The sequence below is a fragment of the Alexandromys fortis genome, unplaced genomic scaffold, assembly GCF_014885135.2.
Source record: "Alexandromys fortis isolate MF-2015 unplaced genomic scaffold, M_Fortis_MF-2015_v1.1 scaffold_134, whole genome shotgun sequence".
Taxonomy (NCBI): domain Eukaryota; kingdom Metazoa; phylum Chordata; class Mammalia; order Rodentia; family Cricetidae; genus Alexandromys; species Alexandromys fortis.
In genome coordinates this window covers 312,233-335,058 of record NW_026068007.1, presented here as the reverse complement: position 1 = coordinate 335,058, position 22,826 = coordinate 312,233, and the positions used below count along the sequence as shown (strand labels likewise).

At 41.8% G+C, this 22,826-nt stretch overlaps 1 protein-coding gene across 5 annotated transcripts in view; it reads right to left on the bottom strand.

Annotated features, from left to right (window-relative positions):
* LOC126513311 (utrophin) overlaps positions 1-22,826 on the bottom strand; it is a 346,673-nt gene that overhangs the window by 16,004 nt on the left and 307,843 nt on the right. For 3 of the 5 annotated variants that reach the window (XM_050161608.1, XM_050161611.1, XM_050161612.1), the window contains 6 exons: positions 17,736-17,872; positions 11,901-11,939; positions 11,634-11,699; positions 10,540-10,605; positions 3,019-3,177; positions 2,416-2,656 (listed from right to left, as the gene is read on the bottom strand). In XM_050161608.1, the coding sequence (XP_050017565.1) occupies positions 2,416-2,656; positions 3,019-3,177; positions 10,540-10,605; positions 11,634-11,699; positions 11,901-11,939; positions 17,736-17,872 (708 nt within the window). The remainder of the gene's footprint in view (positions 1-2,415; positions 2,657-3,018; positions 3,178-10,539; positions 10,606-11,633; positions 11,700-11,900; positions 11,940-17,735; positions 17,873-22,826) is intronic. The other 2 variants (XM_050161610.1, XM_050161613.1) reach the window with 1 other exon arrangement.

Sequence of the window (22,826 nt, the reverse complement as noted above, 5' to 3'; positions counted from 1 at the left end):
CGGATTTCGTGTGTCTAAACTGCTTCAGTGTTAACTTAGCGTGTGCTCCGAGTCAAGAGGAAGCTATGCTAAAAGCTTTAGCGGTCACAGCCTTGTCATAGAATGTTGGCAGCGGAGTGATGAATGAGTCTTTCTAAAGCCATTTTCACAGCCGACACAGGGCAAACCCTCCCTAACAGCTCCTGTGCATATTTTTGAACTGGTGACGTCTGGGCTGATAAGTACATGGTCAAACAGAATCTAGCGTATGGGGATGCAGAAGTTACTTTTTTAATGCAGATTTTCCATTAAGTCTCCATTAGTTGACGTCTGGTAGTTTCCCCTGTTTATATTGAGTTAAACTTCCCCTCTACTTCTGGCACTCATGCTAAATCGTTACAAAGAGAAAAGAGCTTCGGAGACCGGGACAGTCTGAGTCACTTGGATACCGGCTCCCTCCGAAAGCATTACTGGGTAATTCTGAAAGGATATGAGCCATTAGGTTCTCGGTCTAATAGGATGGAGGGAGTGGCATGAGGTTAGAATGCATCTAAAAGCTTTTCCTTTCCTCCCAAGAGCGTCAACGCACTGCAGTAAGCAAGGGCTGCAAGCGGAGCTTCAGTGATGGTTCCGGGTGGACACTAACATGGGCACATTAACATCTGATGTTCCAAGACAGCGGCTCTCACCCCTTCCCCATGCTGCAACCCTTTAATACAGTTCCTCATGCTGTGGTGACCCCAACCATAAAATTATTTTCACTGCTACTTGATAACTGTAATTTTGCTTCTGTTATAATTAGCAATGTAAATATTTGATATACAGGAGATCTTATATGCAAGCTCTGTGAAAGGATCGTTTGAATACCGCTCCCCCTGCCTGCCCCTAGCCAAAGGGGTTGTGACCCACAGGTTGAGAACCACTGCTCTAAGCGATCACACAAGGAAACTTATCTTTTTTTTTTTTTCTTTTTTGAGGCACTACTCAAGAACTTCAAATTCACAGTACGAGCAACATGTGTCCCCCACCCCTGTGTGTGTGATATTTTATATTGAGGTTAGATTCAAACCGACAATCCGAAGACTTAACAGGAGGCCAAGTCTGGATTCACTTATGAAACCCTCTATTTTCTAAAGATATAGAATTTTCAGGCTTTTAAGCAAACGACTCCCACAGCCATGTCAAAAAAACTCTACAGTGAGCAGGCAGAGAGAAAAGTAAATGACCAAAGGAAGAAGAGAGTTCTACCACTTATGATGTAGGTAATGCAAAAATTATAATGTTTTCAAGAATCCTGACAGAATAAAAAGACCCTGATGACAACTGTGTCAACATGGCTTTCTCAAACGTAAGCAAATCCCTGGAGAAAAGTTGTGTTTGTTTTGATGCACTACATCTCCCATGGATAAAAAGTATCTCTTTTAAGATGTCACAGGATGCTACGCCACAGAGGCTGGAGAAAAAGAAGCCATGACTTGGATGTTTCTGCCTATCAAGAACCCTTCTGCAGGGATTGGGCTCTACAGGCACCTGCGGCAGAGCCTTCCTTGCTGTTCTCCTCCTGACGTTAAGTCAGTCGTGTGGGAGAAGACATCATAGCAAAGACACAGCATGCTGCCAGGAACAGGAAGGCAGAAGTCATACCCTACACTTCTTTCATAAACCAAAGAAGAGTGGCTTTTCAAAATGGTAAGTTATTAGCCAGAGCTGAGTCATAAAAAGGAATGTATCAGCTTCTGATCAATATTAAGAAATAAAGGCAAGAGAAAAGGAAGAGGAGGAAGGGGAAGAAAAGGGCAGGGAGAAGAAGGGAAAAAAGCAGGGCAAGGGAAAGGAAGGAGAGAAAGAAAAATAGGGAACACAGGGTAAGTGGTGCCATCTCAGCTAAAGGCAGGCATTATTTTCCATTCACCATAAACGCATTTTCCTTTGAACATAAATTGGGCTTCTTATTGTCAAGAAGGTTTGCAAGCCACTGCTATAGAAGATTCCGCCAGTAGTAAAAAATAACAACGGCAAATTAATAGCCATCTGTTCCTCAGGTACCAACTCACTTCTGGTTCACTGCAAGAAAGAGTTAGATTGAAGACTGTAGGTCACTTGCTGTCCCTGGTCTCCATGGAGGCTTTCCTTATGCAGCACGGGCTCATGCATACCACAGGAATTTTTTTTCTAATTAAAATATTCCAAGCAGAGATTTCAGCACAAAAGAAGAATGAGAAATTCTACAGTCAGGTGGGAAAACACACGTTTTTGTCTCGGCAAAGATTACATTTGTACACATGAAGAGGGATTTCTAAGCCAGTAAACACTGAATTAACTGTGGCAGTGAAGAATTGAAGGCGGATATCTTCACAGCTACCACGGCCAGTCGCGGGCTCCTGGGACATGGACAGGTGCCATGCAGAGATCCCACACAGGACTGCACACCCCTACCTGCTCCAGCAGCTGTCTGAGGCGGTGCAGCTGCGACTCCAGCTGTTTATTGTGATCTTCCAAAATCTGCATCCTCGCCTCCAGCCGCCCTTTGTGCTGCCGAAGGAGCTTAGCTTCCGCTATAAGTTCTGAGTCCTCGGATGTATGATGAGGCGACACGATGGATTCTGGAGGCGAGCCCACAGGGAGGCCCCTTCTTAGGTGCTGCTCCTTCAGCTGCTCATACTCCACCTGCAGATTTCTAATATAGGAAAGAAACAAAACAGAACAGTTTAGATTATTATTAGGTCTGTCCTCTTCTCGCCCAAACTGTCTAGGAACTCCAAATTTAGCTTGTGCTACTACTTCGTCCCATGGAAAAACATTTACTAATAGGAAGAGTGAAAAGGAAGAAAATGGGCTTCAAGCAAGACAGCATCCACTCTCCATCAATAAAATCCAGCTGCAGCAGGCTCTACTAACACCCCAGCCTGCTAATATCTTCCCAAATCTTGACCTTATTTGAAGACTTAGACGACAGATCCCAAAAGAGGGCAGGGAGGAACCATTGGCCTCCCTGGAAGGAAGAGAGCCATGTGTTTTCTTTTGCTGGGGGTAGCGCACCTTTGTTCTTCCTCCAAGTCAGCAATGATCCGCTCCAATTCCCCACGCTCTTCCCTCTCCACGGACTTCAAGATCTGAGCTGGACTCTGTGGCTGGCTCATGGGAGACTCCCCGCCCAGTGTCTGGCAGTACTGCTGGATGAGGGCATGCTCATCCTCCCTAGGGAGACAAAGAAGACAGACAGCGGCTCACATCTGGGTGGTGAGGTTTCCGAGCACACAAGAAGCAAGAACAGTGATGCTCGGACTGGTGGCTGGAGCAGGTTGCCTTGAAACTTTGCGTCTCCATGGTATTCCTTTGAAAACTGAAGCTGGACGTTCAAAGCTTGTGTATGATGAGTTCAACATTTCAAAACATGAGTGTTACCATCTGTGATTCTCACAACCCCCAGAGAGTTGTTCCATGCTAAAGAGAAAATAAAGTAAGACACAGTAGTTCCTATAAAGAAGGGCAATAAGTTGCTATAAATCAGGCTTAACTGGGTATAGCCCATCTAATGGCCATAGATGGCATGCAACCCAAAATAGCCGGGAATGTGGTCCAATATATTTGTAGGTAACAATATAATACTGCAATGTCAAAAGACTGGACATGCCTAGAAGCATTTAATACAAAAGTTAAAGAAGTTAGAGGCAAACATATCACTTAAGACTACCAAAACAGCAGATTGAAAGATCACCGAGCCAAAAACAACCAATCTTCAGATTCGGTTGTAACCAATTCTGCAATGTTTGATAATCCAAAGGATTTATAACTTATTTTATTTAACTAAGAGCATAAATGCAAATGTACATGTTTATAAAAATAGCAATAGATACTTTGCTTGGTACAATCACAAGAAATTTTTAGGACCAATATCCTGCACTAAGTCATTAATTGCATTTAATTCAGTGAGGTTCCTCATCTAATGATGTTACTGAAGCAAATACATCAGCAGTAGGGGAGCCACACAGCGGCGACAAAGCCAGTCTGTCTGTGGTGAGGAAAGGCTGGGTATATCCAGCTGGCCTGGACCATCTTATCCTCCTCTTCAAGACAGGTCTAGTTGGAAGTTTTCAGCAAGGTGTGACTGCCACATCTCCTGTCTCCTGGGATTGCAGAGCCCACAAACACACTAGATTTGGCCTATTTTGATATTTTTTGGCAAGTGGGGGAGGGGGGGACAGGACAAAGCTCTCAGGAAAATAAGATGCAAGTGATGTGGCCACTAGAGTTTAAATGGAACTGTCCTATGGTTGGACCTCCAGTGTCAGCTGTGTGGCTGCAGGGATCTCTCAGCATCATCTGTTGCCTTGGACCAGAGCAGGTTCTAAAGCATGTCCAAGGGGAACTTGGCAGTCCTGGACCTTTCACTGTTTCACCTGGGCCTTGAGACTGCTCTGCTCTTGTACAGGTAAGCAGTATCAGATCCTGGGCAAGCACTCAGATTCTTAAGTGTGATACAAAATCCATCCTTAGCATAGTGCACCTCTGCCCTGACAATCAGGGGTCTGAAACTGCATCTATAACTTAGTGTGTTCTTAGAAAAAAATGTGGTGCCTCAGCATGAAGATCAGAGACACAATGATGCCAAAAACTGGGTGTTATGCTCACTGAAGCATCAGAGCAGGGTTCCAGGGACCCACTGGTGACTTACTGGGACTCCCTTCCTGCATGTAGCTTCCACCAGCCCCCAGAGAGAGACTGACTACACACACACACACACACACACACACACACACACACACACACACACACAGGAAGTATCCATGCATATTAGTGTATATGTGTGCATACATATATGAATGTGTTAAAAATAAAAGTCACATACTTTGCCTAAGCTTAAATGCCTGACTTGACCTCCCTCCTGTTAAATGCCTTTGATCAGGGTCGTGAGATGGGCCATTTACAACAAAGGAAGAGAGAAGTGTGTGGACACCATAAGATGTGGAAGTGGCCATGACAAACATCTCTTCACTTTTATTAGGAGATGCAAGGTCTCTGGGGAAACAAAAGTAGCCTCTATAAAATCTCCTGGTGTCCTGAGGACCAAACGATGAGAAGAACAGAAAAACGGGTTTACTACTATCCCTGCAAAGCTGACGGAACCCCTAGGCTATCCACACAGAGAAATGAAACAGAAATCTGGCAGGGAGGGCTAGCAAGATGGCGCAGTGGGTAAAAGTGGTTGCTCTACAGATGACCTGAGTTTGATTTCCAGGACCCACAAGGTGGAAGGAGAGAACTAACTCCCCTAAACTGGCCTCTGACTTCAATGGCACACATGCACATGCATCTGCACATACATGCATAACCACACAAACACTGTAAGGGAGCTGTGGAGGAATAGAGTATTTTCCTGGTGAGGAGCACATGGCCACGTATAGGTTTGTGGGAACGCGCACACATACACACACACACACACACACACTCACGCACGCACGCACACGCACGCGCACACTCACACAACTCATGACCAGAAGCCTAAATGTAAACATTTGAAGAAGCAGAAGTAGAGATGAAGCCCTGAGATGAAGACCTCAACAACCTGGGACACTAGCTAGCAGCTGTGTATCCCAGGTAACACTTTTGGAGTTACTGCTCTCTCACTTCATAAGGAAAAGGAGGCAGTAAGAAAAGCTGCAAGTTTAAGACTCAGCTAGCAGATGGACAATGTATCAAGATCCAGGGGATACACAATAAAGCAAATACAAAATAAGAACACAGCAGAACATACTGAAAATATTTCTTTTCATGCTGAAACACCTAAGCAAGCAACTAAAAAGATGGGATATCCAAGAAAGAGAAAAATGTATATAACTGTAAATGTTATGTATTTTAAGGGTTAAACACCATAAGTAATCTGCTAAAAATAGAAGCGAAATGAAGAGTCATTTGCAAAGGAAGAAAAAGCGTTAGCCTCCTACTGTCCCAGACACTTAAGGTTCTATGACAGGGAGAGATGTGTACAGTTCTACCTTGGGCATTTACATGAGCAGAAAGCTCATTCATTTCCCTAGTACTTTGTCCATGGGGAAAAGAAAGAATGATCAAAAACAGTGCCAAACAGAACAGAACCAGACGGCAACTTGAGTTATTAAAATAGGTAAGGAGCAAATCAAAGGAGCTATATACGCCTGTGGATAGTATATGTAAATTAAAATCATAAAAGACTCAAAGTAATCGGCTTCAAAAGGGATAAATAATAAGAAATAAGAATAAAAATAAAGTGTGGAACGCAAAAGTGGCCTGAATGATCTCATGGCTAGGAACTGGCCACAGATTTGGCCTACAGCTCCTCTGCTATTAAGAAGCACCACAGATCATTTATCCCCAAAAATTATTTAAGCAGACACCTGGGCCTAGGGATTATGTGCTTAGTATTAATACAAACCACACTTTGCTTTAAAAAGTCAAGCCAATGAGATGACCCAGGAAGTAAGAGTGCTTGCTAATGAACTGGGTTCAAATATCTGGAACCTCCAAGACTTTTGTAAACTGTCCTCTAATCTCTGTACACATGCAGGCATACATCTGCACACACACACACACACACACACACGCACGCACACACACACACATACACAAATAAGTAATAAATATTTTTTTAAAGTTGGACACTGGGAAATCTCTTGAAATTCTATTAGGAAAGCATTTTGTTGTCAACATTTCTGTGAGTTTCCTCCTTTTGTGAACTTGATGGTGTATAGTGTGTTGTCATAATTACTATGGCCACTAACACTACACTGTCATGTGTCTGGAAGAAAATTAAAGCCATCTCCACAAAAAAATAAAAGGAATAGAAATAATTTACACGTGGTATACAAATTTGGGCCTTAAATGTTTTTCATAAGTTATTAGTTGTAAATGTTAAATTCAAAAATAGAAACATTCTAGTCTTTTATTGTGTACAATAAAAACCAAAAGCACCCTCATTGTGTAGACGTTACATCATGCACCAGATTAGGGTTATTAAGTATCAATAGTATGTATCAGGCTGAAATAGAAAGTATTTTTTAAATGTAGGGCCTGCACCAAGAAGTATCATTAAATGAATATAATTATAGTGTATTTTTTGCATATAGTGAATACGATCTATGTATTAGAACTTATCACATAATGAAGGAACTGTGGTTCTCTTGATGACCTTTTAAAACCAATAGAAGACTATTCCTGGTTTCAGATTTACAAACAGGAATTCTGATGTAAACCATGGCCAAGCTCCCGCTTTGAACCACACGCAACAGTGTCCCTCAACAGCAGAAAGCTGATGGAGTAAGAACCTCGGAAAGGCCTCAGGAACTGTTGCCTAAGGGTCCCAAGGGCTGGCCTGGGGCATTTCCCTTCCTAAGATGTGTATGATCAACTCTCCCTACAAAGACACTTAGAAGCCTCAAAATTAGTGCTCCCTTCAATCATCCAGAGTCAGGCTTTTGGCAAGATGGGGAGCGCTTGGTATTGAATGTATGTGAGGTCAAAGACTGGGAAACTGGTATAGATTCCAGGCTAAGAAATTAGCATGATACATGAGGGTGCAATAAACAGGCATACCGACTATCACTGAAGGTACGACAAGCACATACAAGAAAGTGTTGATCAGTGGTCTTTCCTAGCTCTGTGGCTGAAGGGCTTTCATAGTGGGAAACTGCAAGCTCACCATTCCATACAGAGAGTGGAGAAGACACACAGCTGCAAGTCACTGAGCAAACATAACTCGGGGTCAGAGAGGATAGGAAGATTATGTAAAGGTGGTGGCACATGCCTGCCATCAAGGACACTTCATAGGATGAGGCAGAAGATTGGAAATTTGAGGCCAACTTGTATCACATATTAAAATGATATCCAAAAGGAAAGGGGGGAAAAGGAAAACAATAAAAAAAAAACAGAACAAAATAACAACAACAACAAAACAGGGTTAGTGAGTTCTGAATACTGTCTCTTAAACAGTTTTTTATCATTTTAATTTCATTGCAAGTGCACAACAAGTGAGAATATACCAACTCCAACAGGCTTCTACCAAACAACTGCCTCTCGCAAGGGGCTCCTTTGCTCTCCTGTATCCTGTAAACATCTGTTGAATGAATTACCACATCAAATGGCAGCAGACTAAATCTGTTCAGCTGCTAATCATCTGGTTATCTTCTTTGCTCTGAAAAGTTATCGATAAAATTTGCAGCAGCGTCTATTTTAATTTGAAGATAGTGTATATTAAATGCAGACATTTCCTGTACTTTGTTCGCACCCTAAGATAAACACGTTAAAGAAATTAGATTTTTATCCTAAGTGTTAGTTTTTTATTTCATTTAATTCCTGCTACTTTCAACACTCATAAGAAATAGATTGATTTAAAGCTATTTAAGATATCTAGTTACCAGCACTTGGGAGGCAGAGGCAGGCGGATCTCTGTGAGTTCGAGACCAGCCTGGTCTACAGAGCGAGTTCCAGGACAGGTTACAAAGCCACAGAGAAACCCTGTCTTGAAAAACCAAAAAAAAAAAAAAAAAAAAAAAAAAAAAAAAAAAAAACAAAGATACTAGTTACTTTATATGAAATGCTGACCTGTGTGTTACACACGAAAGAGCAATACAAATACTCTGCTATCTTGAGCTCAGTTGGTTTCTAGTTCATAACTCCTGAATAATAACGCTGAAGCCATGACTATATGATGGCTAAGTGCTAAGATGCCAACTTTTGATGTTTAAAATTGAAAAAGTTCCCAGGAGCGTCCATGTTTAAGCTTAATGGCAAATCAGCTGTAAAAGACACGCAAGGGAGACATGCTTTATCAGAATGCTTAGCAGAGGGACTCACCCTGTGGGTCATGACCCCTTTGGTGGTCAATCTTTTCAGGGTCACGTAAGACTATTTACATACCAGATATTTACATTATGATTCATAACAGTACCAAACTTACAGTTATGAAGTGGCAACAAAAATAATTTTATGGTTGGAGGTCACCATAACATAAGGAGCTATATTAAAGGGTCGCAGCATACAGAAGGTTGAAAACCACTGGTTTAAGGTGTTCTACTTGGTTATCTCCACTCTCTGTTAGTGAACGCTTGTAGGCCCTATGTTCTAGTTCCTGTCTGTTCCTCCTAGGCCTCTCTCTCTGCCTGGTCAAATCACACTGAGCCCATGAGTCATATCAACTTGAAACTATGGAAGCCTTGTACACATCATCTCGTAACTAACAAGGTCATGAAAAACAAGGTCAAAACAAACTCCAAAGAAAGACAATCTATTATAGTGCGATCATCAGAGAAAGCATTTGCCAAGAGCATTCTACAACCAAGCTGAAGGCGCACAGTGAGGAAGCTGGACGTAAAATATCTGGCTCTGAAGCTATTTTAAAAGACACTCTAAAGTCAATGAGGCTTTTCTCGCTTCCTAATAAAATAAAATATTTGTGAGGGAGTTACTTTTAAATGAACAGCAGGGAAAATATGCCTAAGCTGTGTGGGTAGCATTGCTAAGAGAACAAGAGACTATGGAGAAAACGTTAGGAAGCAGAAAAGGCTGGATTTGCATAAATGCACTGACCCTAGGGATGTGTGTTTGTAAAATTATCATTCAGCGGCAGTATTATGAGCTGCAGAGATGACCCAGGTGGCAAAGGGCTAGCCATGCAAGCATGAGGACTTGAGTTCAGATCCCCCACACTGATGTAAAATCTAGGTGAGGTAGCACGTATCTGCAAGTCCAAGGCTGATGGAAATTGAAGGGGGCTGGGGGAGAAGTAGAGAGAGACAGACCCCTAGAGCCTATTGGTGGGCCAACCTAAGCAAATAAATGAGATCCACTGTCATTGAGAGACTGCTCAAAAGTGGAGCCCAATTGAGATAGACACCTGATGTTGATCCCTGGCCTCAGCACACATGTGCAAACATATGCACCTACATACATATGCATACGCATCCACTCAAATACAAACATACAACACGCATCCACATCCACAAAAATATAGATCAATATTATTCTAATGCAATCTGGTTGCTCTAGAGAGGTGAGCTGATTCGATGACATAAAAATAAGTAAACTATTTCATTTACATGGCTCAAAAGCATGAAATGTTAAAATGTGCATAGACATTTTGGAAACACACATCAGCTTTGCTTGGGATCCCAACTCAGAAGCCATGGTCCATGGCCTATTTCTGGGACCATAACATAAGGAGGGGGTGTTAGTCAACGAAGAACTTTCCACATTCCAGAAGCAGGCTCCTCCCCGCCTTCAATGACTCACCACCAATGTGCCTGTCATCACTAATGTGACATGTTTCCACCGTGATGTATTTTCCCTGTGTGCATGCTCCACACCCCCTATAAAGGCCACCATGGCGACCTGGTCATCTCTGTTTTCCCATCTTTGCTCAGAGGCAGTCATTGGCGCCCCCCACCCCCACCCCGCCCGACATACTTCCCCAATAAATCTCTTGCAGTAGATGGTGTGATTTTTGTGGCCTTTCTTGGCCCCAGTCACCACGACATTTTTTTCCACAGAGAAACCCTTTCAGGAAGCCTCAATTCACGATGCACTTACACACTTCCTGTGGTAGAGCTGCTGTCTGTCAGGAAAGATCCATTTGTCCTCTCCATCTGGGCCAGTCTGAAATACAAAAGCAAGGGACTGAAATCGCGTGCCCCAGCGGGCAGGTCCATTCATTATTTTTAGATCTTCATGAATTCTGACCACACGGAAAAGGGTCTAGATAGCGCACAACTGTTGAAATGAACCCCCCTGGACTGGTGAGGAGCGATTTGATCGCCACTCACTCAGCATTTGTAGGCTCTTATCTCGCACCCCAGTCTGCAGTCTCCTCACTGGGCTTCCAGCCCCTTTAGCCGGTCCCCATTGCAGTGAACTAACCTTCACACACAAATCTAATTATGTTCCTCTTGAGTCTGAAGATTCACCATGATTTCTCTTGACCTAGAATGGGAGCCAACTCCTGAGCAACTCTGTTAGACCACGGTTTCTGCGCTCCATGGTCTCTCAACTCTTTTCCCTTCTGAGGCTTGGAGAACAAGCCACATTCTTGTCACTGTATGTTGTCTACCAGGTCAAGTACCTTTCGCTAAAACTTTGGCTTAGTCTCGTCTCAATTCAGCTCAAATGTTACCATTTTTTAAATGGTTCTTAAACTAGAGAGTTTGGACACAGCTGGCTTCTAGGCTCACCGATAGTTGATATTAAGCAGTTTCCCAAAAGTTCTGCACGCCCTATATTTTGCATTGTTCAGGGATTTAAAAACAAACCCTAACAACCAGGCACTAACGTAAGTTTAATTACATACTGCAATTCATATGTGCACAGTCTCCTGCGAGGAGCTCCAATGGCTCCTTTCGTTTACTGGAACTAGGTTATATTATCCGAATCCTGCCTGCTCAGTGTCTGGAGTCTCAGTAGCTCTGTAATCGCCGCCTACTGAAGTCTACTCTTCATAGACTACGTAGCAGGTGTTTGTAGTGTGTAAGTCGCACAATGAAACGATAAAGGCCCAGGTTCCCCATGTAACAGAAGCGTGATTTGTGCAAACAGACTCCCACATCAAGGTTTGTCAGCAGCATTTTCAACTACTACAAAAGCAGCAATGCTTCGGGGGGCCCAGCTGGGGACGCCTACCCGTCACTCACCGTGTGGCGTACTGCTCTATCCGGGAGTGGGTGTCATCGTGAAAGAGCTGAGGCGAGTGTGAGGGGCTGTAAAGAGAAAAGAAAGGCGAGGGCTTTATCCTCAGTCTCGACAGAGGTTACCAGTTAGAAGGTTAGTGAAGCAAGGAATCTGTCATGCAAAACAAACCACGGGCATTGTCACCCAGGAGGTAAAAATAGTAGCGGAGTCCCATGTTAATACTCCTGCTCGGAATGCCCCTCCTGTGCGCATGCGCAGTGAATACTCACTCATAGTGCTCTGGCCACATACTGATGAGCGTGATAGGACTGCAGAGAGGGAGAGGGAGACAAAAGTCACAGAACAAACATTTAGAGCGAGTTCAGACATAAGCGGAAGGAGTAGGGTTCTCAATCATCTCCCATTCACATGTGGCTACCTGATATTCACCACCAGGGAAATCCAAAGCAGTTTTCACAGCTGTTATGACAACGCGTATTTCAAGACAGTAGTCACATTTTAGAATAATCAGACTAAAAAGATCAGTAGGATGTGGCTAAAATCGCCCCAAATTATACACTGTTTAAAGATAATGCTCTAGAACATTCCAAGGGAGATACAATTACATTTTTGCTTGTCTTGGAGAAGAGACGTGAATGAGAAAGGTGAATTTATTACCTAATTATTAAACGATTTCAATATCAGAATTGAAGTTAAAAAGGATTTTCTGTCTCTTCATTCAGAAATATAAAGGTTCAAGTTATGTGTACACCAAGATCCTCAACTTGAGATACACTGAGAGCCAAGTCTTCCTTCTACTCAAAGAGTCCAATCATCAGCACATTGAACTTCTTTAGGGCTGGACAGACTTCCATCTAGGTTGGTGTTACCTAGTCATCCACTCTAGGGAACCAGATGGGCAAACGTGCTCTGCTTGGCTCTGGGCTTCGGCCTGAGCCTGGCGTATTTAGTGCTACCTGCAACAAGTAGGCGGCCCCAATCTTTCAGATCACCTGGGAGCCCCGAAATACTCATGAAATGCCATGGAAACAGTTCATCCCAATTAAGAGGTAGTTTAAACTCTAACTTTTGAGGAAAGGTAATGACAAATTACCCAACAAATGCAAAAACTTAAGAGCACAAAGAAAATGATTACTCTACTTAATCACATAATGCTTCTTGAAAAAGCTAATGCTGATTCAAGCAAAATCCTTTTAGATTTCCTTCTCTATTATATGTACATCCTTGAGACATAGCTAATGATCTCATTATCTCCTGCTATGAAGCACAAGACGATGTGTGCGGGGCAGAAAATAAAGGGATACAAGGTCATCTTCGGCAGGAAGCTAAATTTCCTTAGACCTACTCTCAAAAATGAGCATTCGACCTGTATGTCTGTCACAATACCTATTCTATAAGTAGAGTTAATTGTGTACGTATGAAGTAGAAGCAGGAACAATGGGGCAACGGTGTTATCCTACACCTTTAGCACATCAGAACTTTTCATTATCCCTGAAATAGGGATGCTAAATGTCAGGAGACAGGTAGAGCTACACCCACTTTCTAAAACAGTAACTGTTAAAGAGAGCATCTTTAAATTCAAGTGTAGGACAACACTTGATATAAGCTTTCAACAGAAGAACAATGCCTACTGGTGTGTGTGTATGTGTGTGTGTGTTCGTAAGAGACAAAGCTTTGTGGAATGGCTTAATCAATTCTTTAGAAGGTAACTGTTGGCACAAAAGTGATTTGTGAACTGAGACTGGAGGGAGCAGAAAACTGGGCTGAAGTGTTTCCTAAAAGACAAACATTGTTAATGGAAAACATCAAATAAAGGAAACAGAGATACACAATTGAGCTGAGTTTCTTTTCCTTCAGGGGATTTTGTTTGTACGGAGAAACTGTGACAAGTGCTCACACTTAGTTCTCTGGGAAGAAAGAACAGCCAAGTACTTCATACTTAGGACCTGCAGTTAGGGAGGTTGAGCTCGCTTGACAAGACTGCCTGTCTAGCATGCGTGAGGTTCTGAATGCCATCCCCAGTCCCCAAATATAGGGAACTAAATAATAAATACAATAAAGGCAACTTCAATCTGTGAGTGGCCAGGGACTTAATAATGGAACTTCTTGTTTTTCAGTGACCACAGAATATGTGAAGAATCGGACTCTAAAATGTAAATGTAAGTCTCTGAAACCCAACATAAACTTTAAAGAACGTGGTGACCCTTTAAATGACCTAAATTCCCAGCAGTCTCTTCACACTTCTTGTCTTTTGTCTCTTTAGTCCATTTGTCCCAAGGCTGGTGAGTGGTCCTACCTGTAAGGTCATGCCTGCTGCTTTAAAAGCAGACCTGGCAAACCCTCTGCCCTGTCCCTTGAGACAATGAACTGACAAGCCCCCCTTGGCTCTGCTTGGTCCTTATCTCCTCAAATGTAATATGAAGGTATAGACAAACACACTTCCTTATCTCTATCATGTGGAGCTATGGCCAAGCTCCCCGACTCCTCTGTCTCTCTGGATTGAGTACTTCCTGCGTCCACCATGCTGTCTATGATGACTCTCTTTGCCTCTTCCACTTTTTCACCTTCAGGGAACCTTTTTCTTCAAGATTTATTTTTATTTGTCTGCATATATGCCACTATATCTACACCATGGCATATGTGTGGGGATGCGTCTGCAGGTCAGAAGAAGACACTGGATTTCTTGGAGCCAGAGATACGGGTGGCTGAGACCCGACGGACATAGTTCTCGGGACTTGAACTCAGGTCCTCTAGTAGAGCAGCTAGTGCTATTAACCAATGAGAAATCTCCCTAGCTCCCAAGTCAATTGTCATGTTCTCCTACCTCACATCCCCACCTGTTGCCTCTAATAAGATGTATTGCCCCTTCTAACGCTCCACCACCTCAAGACACCATCATGGCTTCCGTGGTAGCAAAACCCCCTCACTCCTAATAAGGCTCATTTTCTGAAGGGTAATTTTAGGCTATTACCCTTTCTGAACCATTGGCCACTTTTTCTTCTTTAACATTACCTGTAAACTCTTGAAGTCCCCCACAACTCTCAGAATAAACTCTGTAGACATTGGATAAAAAGACCCTTTATTATCTGGCTTTTGTTTCTCTCTCTCTCTCTCTCTCTCTCTCTCTCTCTCTCTCTCTCTCTCTTGTTTTGTTTTTGATGCTAGTTTTCTGATAGAGCTTCAATCCAGGCTGATGAAAATGATTCATTTGGCCAGTAGGTCTTTTCCTCCATCTCCGTGCACCCCAAATTCTCAGCACATGACTCAGGCCGGGCTAAGCATAGCTCTCCATCCCTCCCGGTTCTGAAAATCCATCTCTACAACTCCATCTGCAATGAGTGCCTCTTTCCACAGTTAAATTCACTATAGATCACTTCGCGCAATGCCAGAAGCAGAGGTCTCTAGTTCTTTATTATCTTTAGGGAAACAAACCAAATTCTCAAGCCAATAGTTATCCCCTAGAACTCTCAAACTAGGTCTACAACTATATTAGCTTATTTTTCACTTTATTATGAATACTTTGCTCTTTAATTTTACTCATTTATTCCCATTTAGAAAATTCTTGCATACAGACTTGTAAATTGAACTGAATAAGCCTTAGCATGGACATGCTAGTCCTTGTCGGTTATCAGTGTTTCCTCCTGTAAAGGCCCCTCATGTATGCCGGCATAGCTAACTACTGGCCAGATGATAAAACACAACATTTGCAGAGACAAAAGAGAAATAAGCAAAGGAAAATTCCATAAATAGCTTCACTGCCTTCACCACTTCAGTGGCTTTCTCCAATGTTCTCCTCCCACAAGGATGAGAATATATGAAATCAAACATTTTTTTAAACTACACACTCACATAAATTGTTCTACTGGAAGATTAAGTGACCTTGCAGCAGGAAAGGGCTCAGCAGAAAAATGAACTACAGCAAATCCACAGAGCTCTATGTAGGACTGAAGAAGAAAACCTGCCCACACTGTCTAGTAGCTCATAAATCTGTTCAAAAGGGATCTTGGGGCATCCAATGTAATCAGATGCCCCTTCCTTTCTTCTGCGCGCATGCCTCTTGGAAAATGGTGGAAATTTTATGTTAAGCACAGTGATGCATTTTCAGCATAGTATGTCAAAATCAGAAAATAAATTTTTTGCATGCTTTTCTGATAATTTTTACTTAAAAAAATACTTTGGAGGCCATGAAGATGGCTTGGTCAGTAAAATACGTTCCCTACAAGCATGAAGAAACTGAATTCAATCCACAGGACCACACAGAATCTGGGCACCTATAATCCAAGGGTTTAGGAGGTGGAGATCGGATGATCCCTGGGACTTGCTGGACAGCCTGCCTAGCTCAGTCATCAAGCTCCAGATTTAGTGAGAGATCCTGTCTCAAAGAATATGGTGGCAGTGATTGAGGAAGACAACCCATGTCGATCTCTGGCCTCCACACACACACAACATACGCACTTGTGCAAGCACACACACATACACTCAAATCGAACCTCATGATTATTTTGACATTAAAGAGCAAAGTCTTAAAAAATGTTTAAAAATATTTTTTTTTGATGAAATATCCATCTCTCATGTGAACAGTGGATACAAATGATAACGACTCCTGCAAAGAGCGCAAGGCAACATTGTTCAGTACAAATCTATCATATTTCCTCCTAAACCCCAGCACCAGGTGACAGTATATCTACACCATTATGTACCCCAAGTAGCTATTGCAAAGGTAAACTATCTGTTATCTGAACAGAAATAAAATTTTTCAGGTGTTCAGCAAGTCAAACTGTATTGCACACTAAAAGAAGAATTTTTAGTACACAATCTTTGAAGACCAAAACATATCCATAAAAGACCAGAGGATAAATACTTTTTGTAAATATATTTAAAGAGCTTTTTTTTAAAAAAAAAAAAAACAAAATAAATGTAATAAAACTTGTTTTCATGTGTGGTGTGGAAAAAATTAGAAAAGATTACATTTTTGTAGGAGGTATATGTACTCGTTTAGGTGTGTGCGTGTGTACATACACATATATGTGCTGGCCAGAGGTAAACACTGGGCATCTTCCTTAATCACTCTTCTCCATATATTTTAGGTATACAGGTGCTTTGTTATCACACCCAAGCACACGACAAAGGCTGCAGTTGAAATATTTGTGTAGATACTTTAGAAAGAGATTCAAAGATTTAAAATCTCATCGACTTTGATCTCAATAGATAACTGCCTGGTGATTTAAAATGCCCATCATGTCTTTGGGCTCATTTTAAAGCCTTTTCCCTTCCTATTTCAGGCTCGACACTCTTTTGTTTTCTTTCTCAGCTTTATTACCCCATTGTAATTTTGCTCTCTTATAACTTTCGTGAATACGCTTGTCAACTCAAAATGCAGATCTTAAGCAATTTTGTCTATTTCATATAATGTCTCAAGTTGTTGCATTTTGCTGCTTTCATCTCTTAGAAGACCAAGAAGAAACATAAAATGAGATTTCAGAATAGATTTGTACTTGCAGCACAAGATAAAGTATCGCTGGTAATTTATATTAAAAAGATGTAAAATGGCTGGGACTCTGACTCAAAAGGGGAGCATTTATCTAGCATGCGTGAGGCTCAGGGTTCAATCCTCATGCCATAAAACAAAACAATACTAAAAGGTATTATAACAAAAATATTGAAACCTCTAAAAGGGAAAAAAGAAAGGGAAATAAATGAAAGAGCAAATGATACCACAATTTGACTAGATATTTCTTTAGAAAAAAAAAGTTGAAAGTTCAGAAAAACTGGCTATGACAGTATTAAAGAAAAAAATAAGGCAAATGAATTGCTGTTTCAGAATTAAACATTTCACCAGGACACAAATCTCTTTGGTGCCATGTAATTTTTTTTTTTTTTTTTTTTTTTGAGACAGGGTTTCTCTGTAGCTTTGGCGCCTGTCCCGGAACTAGCTCTTGTAGACCAGGCTGGCCTCAAACTCCCCAAGATCCGCCTGCCTCTGCCTCCCGAGTACTGGGATTAAAGGCGTGCGCCACCACCGCCCAGCGCCATGTAATTTGTTTTGTGTTGTTAGCATTAAAAATAAAGAGCTGTAAATGTTCACGGACGAGGATGGAACTCACGTCTCTAAGTTGTCCCCTTCCAACACGGTCTGGACAGGCAGGTAGCCAAGCCGAGGGTGTTTGGCAAAGTACTTCTTGGACCTGAACTTGTTCTTCAGCACCTTTGTGAAGTCTCGCACATCTTCCCCAGAAGTTGTCTACGAGGTTGACAAATTCACAGTACACATTACAAATCAAAGGCTATAACAACACTACAACAAAATCTGAGCAGGTGTAAGTTGAGTATTATTAAATGCCAACAATTTTGGTCACTTTATATATTTTTGGAATGTACAGTATCATGAAAACAAATGGCAATTGTGACTCTCATAAAAATATATTCAGTGATGATTCCATAATTTTACAAAATTATGTTAAAAGTAAACCATTAGGTAACTGATTGATCCAATGTTTTAAAACTTGACTCCAAAATTAAAGTTTGGACAGTGTACTGGTAGGTTTCTATCAGTTAGCCAATTTCCTTCTATAAGGTGTAGTGACAGTACAGATTAAATACTTCTAATTAGGCTTAAGACGCCAAGGTTAACATTTAGCCCATGCTGGCTCCTGACAAGTCACCACACATTCTAGTTGGGAGAGAAGTTCAAGCTGCAATAAAGAAAGGGCAGGGGACATAGAAGTACGTGTCTGTAATCTTAACACATACAAGAAAGAGACAAGAGGATCTGAAGTTCAAGGCTACCCTAGGCTAAAATGGGAGGTCCTAGATAAAGATCAAAGGAGCTGGGCATGAAAACAAACCAATTAAATGAACAAACCTTTCTAAGCAGGCATGATGGTGCATGCTCATAATTCTAGGATTTAGGAGATGGAAGCAGGAGGATTAGGAGTTCTAAGATAGCCTGGGTTACATGAGGCTAGTCTGGGCTACATAAGACCCTTTGAGGGGGGTAAGTAATGAGAGAGAGAGAGAGAGAGAGAGAGAGAGAGAGAGAGAGAGAGAGAGAGAGAGAGAGAGAGAGAGAGAGAGAGTCAGTCATGAAAAGAAAGCACAGTGCCTTCTCTGGCCTTTACTAGAAAAAGAGTCTGTAAGTTTCTTTCCTCTCTCAACCACATAAATATACTATTATTTTACCTGGATTAAAATGTAATGGTGATATACAGAGTTTCTATGTCATAAAGGACTTTGAAATGATTGGGGTTTTACTTTGTTGTTTGTTTTGTTGAGACAAGGTCTTGTTTTGTAGCCCCGAATATGCTACAACATGCTCTGTAGTCCAGGCTGGCTCCTGCCTCTTGAGTGCTGGGACTAACGCCAAACGCCACCATGTCTGGCAAGTTTAGTTTTTATAACCATGTACCAGTGAGATGCTTAAACCCCTCAAACGCCACTCTCTTATTCCATAAACTATCCTCTCATCTAGCTTTCTACGATCAGCAATTCTAGTGTTCATATTCAACGCAGACACCAGCTTTAGTTCTGAAGATGCACTTATATATTCATATTATTAACAGAGAGCTGAATTAATACTTGGGTCTTATACCAGCTAGTCTCTTCCAAACCTATCACTGAATAGACTTCATCCCCCCCTCCTTACACAGAGACAGAGAAGTTTTCTAGAGAACACAAACAGAGCGATGGATATGTGTATGTACTGTGCTGTCTGCTCCCGCGCTATGCCTTTTCTTTAATGGCAAGTGAGCCAGCATCATACAGTCTGGCTGACGAACGGAAACTGTATTTGATGGTACTTAGTTGAACTTAGTGCCTCATGCAGGTGAGAGAAGTCCTCTACCCCTGAGTTATATATACCTCAGTCCTCTTTTAAATTTCATTTTGAGACAAATTCTTACTAAACTGTCCAGACTGCCATTAAACTCACTCTATGGTCCAGAGAGGCCTTGAACTTGAAATCCTCTCTTATAGTCCAGGGTAGCTGGGGTTGTAGGTTTACATTATCAAGCTAGGCATGGAACTTATAAAAATGCTATACTTTTAATACAAACAAGTTCTACTTTAACTCATACACGTGCGCACACACACACATCTGTATACATTTATAGTTTTCTATTTTGTAAGTGATCTTTGTACATAAATACTTTGCTTCTATTAAACAATTAGAGAGTTTTTTTATTCTACTCTGGGCTTGCAAAGCAGATAGAAGTATGCATGAGCTACAGAGATTTATAGTAAAAATAATCCATTCATTTCTCTTTTTATTAAAACAAATATCCCCAAGGGCAAGCCTCTTGTCATCGTCAGTTTTACAAGGTCAAGTCTGTTTTTAGTAACTGAAAATAAACTTTACAATGTGAAGTGTGATTGAGACAGTCTGTCCTACACATAGCAAAAGTGCAGTGGGACAAAGCCTTTCAGGAGAAGATAAATAAATAAAAAAATTCAAGGCCGGTGCTGAAGAGATAGTTTAGTCAGAAGCCACATAACAATACAGACTGCTTGTAATATCCGCAAGAACTCGAGAGGTAAAAAACCGGCAAACCCCTGGGGCTTGTGAACTTCAAGCAAATAAGAGACTCTAGGGGAGAATAAGGAGGATAACTCCTGAGACATGAACCCCATAGTTGACCTCTGCCCTCCACAAGCACACATGTATACATGTGCTAGGCACTGGCACAAATAACACACACTAGCATGTTCTCACATGTACCTACAAACACATGCCTACAGCAATTCAAGGCAACTCTGTGGGAAAAGGGGTTGGCATGAAATACAGTGGTGTGTGGGAGCTGAATCTGGACCACGCAGAAAGGAGAAACAAGCGGAATAAAGATGAGGGAGAGAGGAGACTGCCAAGGAGGAGTGCCCAGAATGGAGAACAAAAGACTTCTCCATCAACTGCAAAGGGCACGCACACCTTTGGCAAGGCAGGGCTCCGAGACAGCTGAGCTCATAGGTGTGTGCCTCCTGGTGAAAATGGAAAAGGGTAGATGTTTGCTACAACAGAAATTCAGAAGGAAGACCGGTGGAAGAAGCATTTGGGATTCCATTGCTCCTGTGTCTGCCCTTACTGTGCGCAGTTAACATACACAGAAATGCTGAAACAAGAATGCACTCCAGTTTCGATATAGCCTGTCTCTGAGCTCGCCTATGGGAGGGCATTCATTTCTGTGTCCAGAGGTTTTGTAGCTAGCCTTGAGTTGGAAGGGTCAGAGAAAGGCCAGGTGAACAAGACTCCAAGATACCCTAACCCCCACCTTCTGACAGTGTCCAGTGTATAACTCACTGGTTACGAGTACACTCCTATGTGAACAAACACACCACTCTCTACATACATCATGGCTCCATCCCTCTTCACAGACACCCTATGCCCACTAACCATGCCCAAGCCCTGTCAAGTAATAACCTATCTTCTGCCTCTATGAGCTTGCTTCTTCTGGGTGTTTCACAAGACAGAGCATGTCTGCCGTGGTTTTTATGTTGGTCCAGCTATCTGTTCCGGGTTCCTCGTGTTTGAGGGAAAAGTGACAGACCATTGGAACAAGTCCAATCCCACATTACAAACCCTGCAATCAAATATACCAACTATATCTAGAACCTAGGAAACAAACATAAGTTTAATCAAGCAGTTAAAAAAGACAACACTTCTCTATTCTGCGCCCATCACAAAAAAACTCAACAAACACTTGCTCACTTTCCAAAAAGTTGAGGCACGAAGCTGAATTGTTTCTAACAGTGCATGCCTTTTATAAAGCACATATTCACCAGAAACATTGGGTTTTCATTTCTTTAGCAATTTTTATACTGAGGGAAAATATGTGCTACTCAAAGTTGTAATCCAAGGCTGTTCGTTCACTGGCTCACAAAAAAACTAAAGGAGATGTGAAAAGTGACTCTTCCCATAGTGACTGGGACTACACTCAGGATACCAGAATATAATTCTGCAGTTGGAATAGAGCCACGGAAAGGAATTAAGCCTGATATTTTGCGCTGTAGATGGTAAACGTATTTACATATGCTTGGTCTAATTAGCCACCTAAGAGCAGCATCTGTAGCTCTCAATTTTATAGTGCTAATGCAGTGCTTTGTCAGAAAGAAGCCCACCACCACCTAGCATAGCGGATGTCATCAAATGCAACTCTCCCATCACGCTAGATCCAGAGCCTTGTTCTTTAAAAGCAGACAACTGTTGCTATTATGGTGGGAAGATGGAACGGAAAGGAACTTACTGGAAATTACTGTACAGTGAGTCAACCTGTTAAATGCCACATGTATTTCTTGGAACATTGGGTTTTCTTTTATTGAAAATAGATTCTTTTCTCACATAATATATCCTGATTGCAGTTTTGCCTCCCTCTACTTCTCCCAGCACCTCCCCACCTCTTCTCCTAGACATAGCCACCCCCTTCCTGCCTCTCAGTAGGAAAGAGCATGCTTCTAAAACATAACAAAATAAGATATAATTAGAGAAAACAAAAACTACCACATTTAAGTCAGAGAGAACAACAGCCTTGGTGGTAGACTTCTGCCCAAAAGCACCCTATTGTGCTTGCTACAGACCATCTGATGGCTTGGCAGGACCTACAGTTGTGAAATACCTTTGCTCCCTTCTCGTTCCCCCATGGGGTGACAATCTTGTAGGTTCTATGGCTAGTGGTGGCCTGTCACCATCCAGCTTTATTTGAGGTCTTTCTTGCTACAGGATTTTATTGCAAATGTTGCCTGTGAGGATTTCTGTTTTACTGACTAATTAATTGCCCTGTTTCTTTTTACCTAACAAATGTGAGGAAATGACAAACACAAGGAGACTGAGCTAGCCTGAAGCCACGGACCTCCATCGCCCTCCAAGCCCCTCTAGACTCACAAGCTGTAAGAACTCACATATACAAGAGAGAGACACCCTCCTAATTGATTTTTTTCTTCTCCTAAAGCCACACCATTATCCTGAAGTAAAGGAGCAGGGAGAAGATAAACTTACCTGAGCAATACTAATAGCTAGCTTTCTACTTGTTCTCCATCATCATAAATGAATAAAATATTGAAAAGCTTTGCCCAATTATAAAATCTACTGTAGAGCCAGTCTCCTCATGTAAGCTTCTACCAAAACCCTAAGGTGTTGAAACCAGACAACTTCATTTTTCAATCCTCTTTTACCAATGGCAATAATGACAAAGTCAGGAGTGTATGTATAT